Genomic DNA, 11,316 nt, shown 5'->3' with positions numbered 1-11,316 from the left:
AACACACATCACCAGTCTGACCTCTCTTGTCCCCTCCAGAGAGATTGTTTCCAAGCCTAATGATGCATCTGAAGTTCTTACTTTGTGAGTTCCCAATCACACTGAGTTCTCAAAGGATTCAGGTTTGGAGAGTTCACCAGTGACCAAGATACACTTGCTATAAAAAACACGAAAAAGTTAATGTGAGCTGAAAATTTGTTTGCTGAGGGAAGAGTCAGATTAAACTCCTAAGGCAAATTTTCTGTTATTCTACAATAAATTAAATGTGGTTTTCCACAGCAGACCCTTAGAAGGTTGTAGCACAGCACAGCTTAAAGGTCTGTGTACTTCCACAATACAAATGGAAAAGCTTACTTCTTATAATCTTACTGCCAGCAATGAAAATGTTAATTCTGATGACTGACCTGAAGAAGGCTTAGTGGTTGGACTCGATGATCTTGAAGGTCTTTTCCAACCAGAGTCATTTTGTGATACTGTGAAGGCAGAGAGAAGACAAGGAAGCTCCAATTCCCCACCTTCTTCCCGAGAAGGATCTAAGACTCTCTTTCCTATGAGTCTACATGAGAGCTCACACCCTTGAAGCAATCACAGGGGTCTTGGCTTGTGACCTGTGCTGTCAGTGTTTCATTTTGGAAAAAATTACCCCTCTTCCTGCACTGTGGGGCTCTTTTTAGGGACAGTAAGTATGAGACATAAAAAATAAATCCTCAACCATGAAAATAACAGAGGAAACAAGCTTTATTTTTATTATTTGGAATTTTTGTGCGTGGTAAATGTACACATTTGACTCTGGTTTTCCTACATTTCCAAGACAGAGTAATTTTCTTTTAATCGTCGGCTAAAGCATCAAGATTACCGTGGCACACAGGAAGCTAAAACTACACACGCACGCACACACACAAACACTTTGATGTGCATCTTTCATCCTTGACCTTAAGGAGACAAAGTTTGTATTTAGCCTCACAGGGACTGAAAAAGAACCAAAAATTACAACAAAAAACAAACAACAACAACAAAAAGAAAAACAAGTGAGAAGAATATTTCAGTATGAGTGTCAAAAGAGTGCAAGGCTTACATATACACAAAACATATGAGATTGACTTAGAAAGATGGAATGTACAAAAACTTTTTAAAAAATAAAGAAAAATTACAGACTTACTCCTAGAACTGGAAAGCTGCAGCGTATCAATTGGTAGAGATTTCTAACAGGGGGTACTGCCATACACTGTGCAGCATAGGGAACATTCCCATGTCATAAAGCCAAAGCAAAAGTGTCAGGGTTAAGGCTGTGCTGCTCACAAACATCAACCGAAGTGCTGTACATTCATCAGAATAACACAACCTGTTAGAAATCTTCCTACTCCGTAGCACAAATACCTTTCACACACTCTTTACAAACAGGCCAAAACAATCACTGCTTACAATTCCTGCAGTAAGTTTTCAATGTACATCATGATTTCATAACTAGCTGTCACCCACAACCAAAAGTCATTTCTTTATAGCAAACACAACATATTGGGCACTTGTAGTTCTCATTATGGCAACACTAGATCCTTAGTTATAAAAAATACTGACATAAAATTGAAAACCCTCTAGCTTTTACAGAACAATAGAGCATTTACTCATAAATAACTCTCCATCTACATTAGGCAAATACTTTCTTAAACCATTTTCCTTTTTCAGCTACATTGCTGCTGGTTTAGCCTGTGTAAAAATCCCCTACTGTTTATGTTGGATTTATCTGAACTGGTCCTTTTATTCCATTCACAAAACAATGAAAATACAGTTGGCTAGTTTGTCCTAAAATGCTCCAAAATACACAAGATCTCATAACTTTTTGAGATTACTTCTGAGTTGAAGATTAGTTAAATTAAGCACATACTTTCACCATTCATGCTGCTAGTCAATTAGCATTCCAGGGAAGTCAAGGGAACGTTTGGTTATACCCAAAATCTGGCAGCAGAATGCCTTTAATAAATGCAAACAAACCAGCAAAGCAAGCAGTGCAATTTTAATGTTCACTTAATTGGAGGATAAATTAATCTGTCAGCTTTTTAGAATAAAATTTCTGCTTTGGTTGCTGTTCGTAAGGTTTGTCAGCCAAGCATTTTAGCTAAATTGGCTTCAGAAGCACACCATAAAAGCAATGTGTTTCTCTGTTTCCAGGTGCCTCGCAGATAAGGTCTGACCCGGGAAAGGAATTCCCTTATGCCACTGAATTTGAAATTGTAGCTATTTGAAATTTGCTATCTGAAGGAACTCTGCATTAGAACCATTTTTTGGCAGAGCAAGAGCTGCTCTGGTGATAATGTCTGAAACTTCAATAATGTCAGAAAATCCAAAAGACCAATCTTAAGGAAAAATCCACATCCCTAATAGCTGTCAGCTTGGTTTAAGGGGGTTGTGTGCAGAATTATCAGGATGCTCTCGGTTGACATAGGTTGTATAAAACCCTGGGAAACACTACTGAGCCAAAGGGACTGAAAATCTTTTGAAGAGAAGTGTATACATGGAATAGTACAATCTTAAGTATATGTTTCAATATATAGTTAGGGTCTGATTTCTGTGTTTCTCAGAGCTCCTGGCAACAGAAAATTTGGCAATGTTTCCTGAGTGGAAGCCATGCAAATTTAGTAAAATGTTATGATAAAAATCCAAATTTGGAGCTAGATTTGATTAATAGTATTCATAACTGACAGCTAAAATGCTATGTACCTTTTCTTCATTGGTAAATTAGCCATTTAAGGGCATTCTAATGTCAGAAATTGTTTGTTTGCCTGAAGGTTGCTAATAAGGACACTTAGAAGAAAATTACTTGAACATCAGAAAATCTGATCTACAACTCTTAATTTTTGATAGGATAGTTTATTGTGTAATGACTGAGATATCACTTTCAGTATTTTAGGACAAACTCAGTTCAAGCAGAGGATATTTTGTTCTCTTAGTAATAACAGACTTGCTTTTTATCATCTCAAAAAAGTTACTACAGGTTTCTTAGCTGCATTATATAGTCCAAACCTTAAGCTGAATACTCAAAATATCTATGCCAATGACATAAGGAAACTTTTATTTGCACAAGAATTTGAAAATTTGCTCTATGTGTGAAAAATAAATAAGGGAAAGAAGAGAAAACATAATTTAAGAAACAGTAATCCAGAACAGACAAACTCCGCATTTAAGAATTTGGGGGTCTTTGTTTTTACAACTTTAAAAAATAAAAACCCAAAACCAAAAAAACCCAAAACCATTAGTTTTTCTCAAATTAATTGAAACAACAACCTTAAACTTTTAGAAATAAGACAAATACTTTTAACAAGTAATTTAACAGATATTTCTTTCGATTTTGCAAACATTCTTAACATACTCCCCATGTTCCTGACCCAGTGCCGTTTTGTTTCAAGGCCGTAAAAATCAGAAAAGACAGACAGTACTTCCCAGACAATTGTAGGCATTGGCAGCAACCTCACCAGCTCCTCCAGCGAGGTTTAAGAGTGAGCACCACTCTATCTATATTAGGCTACAGTAGCAATTTATCCTTTGATAATTTGATTTAGAAAAAAAGAACAAAGCCAATGCTACTTTAAAAAGGAGAAGTTAACATTTAAAAAAAAAACAAAACAACAAAACCAAAAATTACAAACAGAACCAAGTTGTATGATTGTAAGCATTTCCAATTAAATTAATACTTCAACAAAAAACACAGTAAAGAGATCCGGCAGGAAGAAGGAGGGACAGTTTTCATAGTACTGCCATTTTCACATGGCATACAAATGTTCCAGTTTGCTGAAATAACCTACATTTACTTTTTTATTTTTATTTTTGTGTCAATCAGTCACACATACATACAAGCAAATTGGAACAAATCTCACAGTCCTTATTTTGTTCTCTAACAAAATTCCCTTTGATGAAGGACTTCAGGAATTGGTTCAAATTCATTTGTATTTGTAATGCATTTTTTTCTCATGTAAAAACAAACAGCTTTGGTAACCCTTGGCTTTCCTATACAACCTCTGTTCACCATAGTTCCTTTGGTTGTATAATGTAGGTCCTCCATAGGGGTACCTCTCTGGCTTTCTGTCCTGTGTGATGCTGCATTTTATTTTATTGATTAATATAATGAGTTGCCTTAAGGAGACATGGCAATGAACACATAGGAAAGAGTGGCATACATGAGGTTAATTGAGTTGACATTGTAATAACCCTGATCCTAATGAACTAGTTTGGTGTCAGAAGGTCTGTTGTTATACAGAAATTCAGCTTTCACTAATGTATCACTACAATTAAGTGTTTTCAGAGCTTTAGAATGTCAGGTCTCTGCAAATTCCTTCCACCACATTGAGCAAGAGGAAGAGTAAAAAACAAGCACATGAAACAATCCTTCATTAATCCCACATGAGTAGGGAATTTGCATTGATTCTCGGAGTGCTAAACATTGAGCTGTGTTAGGTCTAACAGTTAGAGCTAGGCGGGTTTTGTGAGACTTAACCTTATACTAAAAGGGCCTACTTGTTATAGATAGTAAGACTGAAGAATGTTAAAAGTGTAATACCTACCATGATAATGAGATCTAGAAGATTCCCAGGATCACCTCTGGGTTAAATAATGCATAACAATGATATTTCTTCTAATTTGGAAGCTCTGAGCAGGAGCTGCTCTTCGCAGTCTTCAAAAAGCTTTTCCCAAATTTTTCACATTTTTGCCTAATTAGTTAATTCCAGTTCCATAAGTTGCAGTTTGCACTTAGTATCACATTGTCCTCATGAATTCAGTTAAAGATGATTCTGTGTATTAACCCTTACAACAAAAAGTTCAGTGAGAAACGTAGGAGGTGCAAGTTTTATGTAAACAAGGTAAGTTTGGAAATTAACACAAGAAGTCCAGAAGAGACTCCTTCATTATTAAAAATTAATTCAAAGTAGGAGACATCCTGCATTGGATCTCTAGGACCAGTCTTTTCTTAAGGGTATGTGATTAATCCAGCTCCAGAGCTCATTGCTACTGTAAGTATCGATAGACCTTGAAGCAGTGATTTCCAGAGTCTGCAACTACAACGTGGCCATCTGAAGTAAGGGCCAGGCCTTGGGGACCATAAAGTGGGTCAGCAGAGGTGTTAATGTAGGATAGAAATGATCCACTTCCATCAAAAACCTTTGAGGATGAGAAAACACAGAATAAATGTTAGGAGTAAAAAAGAAAAATAGAGAACACAAGTCTGCTCCCAATTATACTGTTATACTTCTCATTTCTGAAATGGTTGACATACATTAGAACAAACAAGGGCAGAACTTGATCTGTTATTCTCATAATACACAAGTCCCTATACAAATGTATTTTCTTATTAAAAAGAACTAATTAAAGCTGCCATATCTTTGGCAAGAATTAAGCATGCAATGAAATAATAAAAATGAGCACCTCAGCTGTTCCTTGTTCTAAAAATAGCCAACTACAATAAACCAAATTCAATTAGGAACTCAACCAACACCTTGTTTTCCTAACAAATATTGTTGTGGCCAGCATGACTCTTAGGTTCCCACACAGAGAAAACCAGGAATCCATTTACACTGTTGACAGAGCTTCCTGAGATCAACTCTTATTCAGCTCCCTCATTTTTGTATTCAGTGCAAATAATACATACACTTAGGTATTTATTAGGCATTCTTTGGAACATAAGGTGACTTTGTGATTAGCACTTGGAAGATAAAAGGAGTGCATCTCTCATAACATAAAACCAGAATATTGTCTCAACAATTAAAAAATATTATAAAAATCTGCTCCATTTGTCTCAGGGTCTATTCAGATCATTGACTTTTTCATATTTTCCTCCATGTCTCTAATCTTATGTTATGGTGATTATAAATTACTGCTACCTCAGCAATGCTTGTAAGTTTCCAAAGTCATCAAATAACTTTTGGGAAACTACTTGGAAACAAGAGTCTTGGTCACAGTAACCATCAGACTTCCCAGCAGTCACACTGGAAAGCCCAGAGTCTAGAATGTCCATCACCACTTCTAAAAGTAAACAGGCCAGCAATTAAGCATTCTAAAAGGTTGTGATAGAAACCACATCACTTCTGATGCTGCTATCCTGCTTCTGAAGTCTTAAGACTTCAGTGGCCAGAGTTATCAAGCACCTTTGAAATACACAAATCTCTACCTGTATTCGGCTGTTTCCCCAATCTGCTACGATAATATTTCCATTAGAATCTACAGCTACTCCAGTAGGTGCATTAAATTGTCCGTTTCCTTCTCCATTTGATCCAAACTTCAGTAAGAATTCTCCCTCCTGGTTAAATACCTGTGTGGGTTAAAACAAAAGCCTGAATATGGCAATGTATAAATATTAGTCATCTACAACTACCAGTTCACCTGTTAACAAAACTGGGAATTCAAGAGTTCCCAGGAACACACACCCCCCTACATACATGCACACAGAGACAGAAGATGGGAGAAAAGGTGCCATCTCTCCTTCCAGTCTCATTATACCATACAGTATTTCCCTTCTCACTTAAGATCTGATTCAGCTCAGACACAGAGGTGGAGGGCCCCAGGAACCCCTCTGCAACTTGTGCATCTAGAATTCAGAAGAGCCAAGTGCAGATGCAGCACTGGGAGTCAGTCCTACAGAAAGACAACTGCTCTCTGACTTCTATAATCTTAACACACATTGAGAATCATGGTATGCTGCTCTCCATGACGGTTCAGCATCTGAATTCTCTATGATGGTCACAGGTTTAGACAGCAGAAATGTGGAACTGATCAATGACTATTCTGTCAGTGACCTGGATTCACCAATGGGACCAAATGAGATACAAGATCTGTCATTTACATAGTACCATAGCCCTCTCTTTTAATTTGGTCCATCTTGGACCCAGGTCCAGCTGTGCCACAAAGTCCAAGAGTGTTCTCAGAGACTGGTTGTGGGTTGCACAAGAAAATGCAAAGACCTGACAAGTGACAAGTGCACACTGAAGTGCTAAGAAGGTGAAAGACATGAGAAAGTCATCTTATTCTTGAACACCCATAAGGAACAGAGAAGAAGCACTTGGGGGAGGAAATTAATGAAGTACCAGGTTGGGGGCCTCAGATGACTAAAGGAAGTATAAAGTAAAAGCCAACAAATAAAGAAAACAGGCAAAGATGTATTCCTCTCTTCCTGGGTTAAAACAGGGAGGGTTACTGACCAAATGAGAGAGAAGCCTACACTGACTTGGATTTTCCATAGAAGATGGAAGAAGACACCCGAAGGAAGGAACACGCTTGAAGGTTCATGGGGAAGAGAGGATGTTACTGAGTGAGGATGTTGAATTCAAGGCACTGGTGGCAGGAAAAGGCTTTGGGACCCATAAGGGTGAAATTTATTCATTTATAGATTTATTTATTATTGAAAAAGAAAGGTATTCTCTGCTGTTTTGCCCATTATCTAACAAAATATAATAGCATCACCCAGATTATAATTGACTCTCCAGAGTGTCAGCAATTATCTGTACTGATTTAGAGCCCACTACAAAAATCAGAATCTTTTCCAGTAGTACTAAATTGTAACAAATAACATTCTAATGCCATTGAGTCACACCAGAGACAGACGGGAACACTCTGTTCTCATTAGGAAGGCAATAATTATAAATTCGTTAAATGCCACACTTCTTGACTCTCTTTACTTGCTTTTTTTCATTTTAGCTTGCCCTTGTTTTTAACTCTCTGAAGTCATTCTTGTTACCATGGCAAGCCCTGCTGGTGTAGGGGTAATTTATGAAGTCAGAGACTTGCTGCTGCTAAACCATGGAGGCAATTGACTGTAGGGCTCCTGCAGCAGTGTTGATTTCTTTGTTGTAATCCAAACCATGAGTAGCTACTTCCTTTCTAATTCCAAAAGGATACAAGAGCAAGGTTCCCATTCAGAAGGTAGATGATTCAGCACTGCTCAGAACCTAAGGGTGTCTGTGCTCAGTGCTTTCCTATTCCAGGTGCATATGTAAGATTTATCATTTCAGTAATGAACACAGAAGAACTGGACTGAGGGCCTCATCTTTGTGTTCCATCAGAGCAGGCAGCCATTAGGTGAAATCCCAGGGATTTCACTGGTGCGTGTTGGGACCGGCACACGTGGCCTGCAAACCTGGGTAGGAACCTGGGTAGGACAGGGTTCTGCTGCCTGTGTCCTCCTGCTGCTGCTGTGTGTGTTGAGGGAGAGAAAAGAGTGTGGGAAGTGACTGAAAGGGAATTTCATGGCCTGAGAACAAACATGCAGAGGTGACTAATTTCTGAAATGGCCTGTATCTCCTTCATACACATCTTCCATCACATGACATCTCAACATGAATTCTTGTTTTGGCTTATTACTGGGATAAACAAACATACCACCCTATCTTTCCATGACCGTTTAGCAGGCCATGAATCAGGGCTTCCCAGGGGTGCAAGGATTAGTGGCCAGTTCTGCCCAGGGCAGGAGGCACTGGATAAAAACCAATGGTCTGTGTTTCAGAGTTGTTAAGAGTACCATATTGTAAAAGGATCCAATAATCTTAAAGCTTACAGGCATGGAATTAAAGATTGCCAGGTATCTTGACTTTGTTAGAATTATATTCAACTAGAACTGTAGGAAACTTTAAATGAGAAATTCAAAAGCAACTACCAGTTTTACCTAAAATAAGAAAGAATATAGGGTAAATAACAGGTTTGGCAGAGAGCTAACAACAATAATGAATTTGGTATAATTTATCTCAGGTAAAACTTGCATTTAAGCAACTGAATTGCAGTGGCATCAAAGGCAAAGGAGTATATCCCCATTAAGCAATGATCTGCAAGCAAAGGTCTCTGAATAGGCAGTCCTTACATCAGACCTCATACATATAGAGTGCAACTTCTTTGTTTTTAACAATACTTTTTTTTCCCCAAGACAGTACCATGATAAAATAAAAAGCTTTCCAAGTTGTGATTAATTGACAGTACCTTGACAGAATGGTTATGAAAATCTGTAATAATAATTTCATTGTTGCTGTTTACAGCTGCAAAATGAGGACCTGCAATGCAGAGGAAGACAAAATATTTAATAAAATTAATACTACTACCAAAAAAAAAAAAAGTTTGCTTAAATTAAAAAAAAAAAAAGCCTGCCAGAATATTATATTTAACTTCTGAGCAAAAACAGTCAACTCGGGAATATGAATGTCAAAGTAAGAGTAATTTCATTTCATGTTTTAGAAAGATCAGCATGCTTTTTTATAAACACAAATAATTTCTTTTCCAGCCAGTTATCAGCTATTGTTATCAACAAGCATTGTTAATTTCTTCCTCTCTCATATACAAATGACTATTTAGATATTTATGTACTTATTAACAAGACAAAACATGTACTGCTTAGGCATAAAATTGTGTATACACTGAAAATAGTTCTCAAAAATGTTCATGGAAAGACTTAATTGAAATCTTCTGTGTTTCTCACTTCTTAAAAGCCTTTAAGCAAAAAAGTTTTAGGACAAATATAAAAGTTACTTAGAAGAACACTGTCAGGGAGAAAAGTGTATTTCTTTGATTTAAATTGTATATTGAACTATGTGTGCAAACTTGAATAAAAAACAAATTCCAGCTTGAAAACAGACAAGTACCTGAATCAAAATACTTGGTGCTATGTTGAGTTATTAAACAGATCAGAACTCAGTTTCAGTTTTCATAGTACATCAGTGTAAGCTGTAAAAAGGGTGAAAACCTTCACAGTGAAAACATTCAAGTAGTGACAATTCACCTGATCTGTGTAGCTTACCACCAAGAAGAGGTAATACTTTCTCAAATGCACTGTCACAGAGTATTTGCACACTTGTTTTCAGGAGGTATTCTTACAAATTTCAAAATTACAGAAATTGGACATTCCCAGAAAATTTTGGTGAAACGTAGCTGTGTTAGAGCCAAAGCTTTCATAAACTATATATATGGCACTTGTGCCATAAGACATTGCAAGACATCTCAACTAAGATAATAGCAGTTATACCATGGATGCTGTTTCTCTTATGCTGTGAACCAGTCAGAACATCAGACCAATCAATAAGTACTTACTCAGAGTGACCCAACACCTCCATATATAATTTGGCATCTTAATTTCAAATTTTGAAAGAGCAGCTATTCACTCTAAATATATGTTTATTTTTTAAACTTGATTGCATGTTTTAACTGCAAGCAGTCAGTTGAATGTAAATGGCAGTTTCCTCAAATTGGCATTTTTCTTTTGCATAAATGTCTCTTCCTGATCTCTATCTTAATACTACCCCATTGCACTCATTTTCTAATGGGAAGATACCACTTAGGGCATTGGTTAATGTGTATCTGGTCTGGGAAACACAAAGCACGGTGCTTTAGTTGATTGTCATGAACAGCTGAGTGTGGGCATTTCCAAGCATTTATAAAATGCTAATTAAATCAGTCTTTCTCAGGTCACTGATCTGAAATGCTTCCAGGCAGAGAGGTAGATGAAACAATCTTGTTACAGCTACACTTGCAGCACAGATGTTGCAGTCTTCCTGACCAATTAAACAAATGGTAAAGTGAATAGGAACTCTATGCTTAGTAGAGCCTTTCCCCCACAGCAAAAACAAGTAGGATATAGCGTCTTCAACATGCTCAAACTTCATGCAAATGTGAGCAGAAGAGGCAAGAAAAGGGGATTTACATATTACCATCAAGTGTACCTGCAAACTGCTTGTCACCATTTCCTCGACTACCGAACCTGGTGACTATTTTCCCATTTGGCTGGAAGATGAAGACACAGCATGCTTTATTGTCCACTACAATGATGTGTCCATTGCGATCCACAGAAACACCTTTAGGGCCCATGAGCTTTCCAGATCCAATCTTGGCCTAAAAGAGAAAACACAAAACAGAAAAATATGTTGATATTATAGAAATAAGTTAGTACAGTTCAAAGACTGTATTATAAAACATAGCAGGTTGCAGAGGCATTCTTATCATCAAAAAATTCCCAGGGGGAAGTGATTGTTTTTATCAGCTCTTACTGTATACTTCATGATTGTTTTCTTCAGCTGAAAATAAAGATTGTTTTCTGTATGTCCCTTCTTTAGAGGAAAATCTGCCACTTCAGCAACTAAGTCCATATATACAACTTGTGAGAAAAAAGAGTCATCAGATTTGTGTGTCTTGATAAACTACAGCAGCTGTCAGAAACCATCACAAGTGGCTGTATAGCCAGCACTAGTATACCAGCGGGACAGGCAGAGAGGCATAAAGGACTTCTGCCTCTTATTTCATTCTATTGCTGAGTCCAATGACCATGTGGTTTTAGATGAAGAAACATGTTTTACCACTGCC

The 11,316-nt window shown here is 37.2% G+C and overlaps 1 protein-coding gene across 9 annotated transcripts in view; it reads right to left on the bottom strand.

The window, feature by feature from the left end:
• Positions 1-720: 720 nt before the first annotated feature.
• The window catches only part of TRIM2 (tripartite motif containing 2), an 88,781-nt gene continuing 78,185 nt past the window's right edge, over positions 721-11,316 (bottom strand). For 8 of the 9 annotated variants that reach the window (XM_051617382.1, XM_051617386.1, XM_051617384.1 and 5 more), the window contains 4 exons: positions 10,668-10,848; positions 8,950-9,020; positions 6,155-6,295; positions 721-5,148 (listed from right to left, as the gene is read on the bottom strand). In XM_051617382.1, the coding sequence (XP_051473342.1) occupies positions 4,996-5,148; positions 6,155-6,295; positions 8,950-9,020; positions 10,668-10,848 (546 nt within the window). In that variant the 3' untranslated portion in view covers positions 721-4,995. The remainder of the gene's footprint in view (positions 5,149-6,154; positions 6,296-8,949; positions 9,021-10,667; positions 10,849-11,316) is intronic. The other variant, XM_051617378.1, reaches the window with a different exon arrangement.

The sequence above is a fragment of the Apus apus genome, chromosome 4, assembly GCF_020740795.1.
Source record: "Apus apus isolate bApuApu2 chromosome 4, bApuApu2.pri.cur, whole genome shotgun sequence".
NCBI lineage: Eukaryota > Metazoa > Chordata > Aves > Apodiformes > Apodidae > Apus > Apus apus.
Note: the sequence above shows the minus strand (reverse complement) of the source record. Positions and strands in the feature narration are given on the sequence as shown.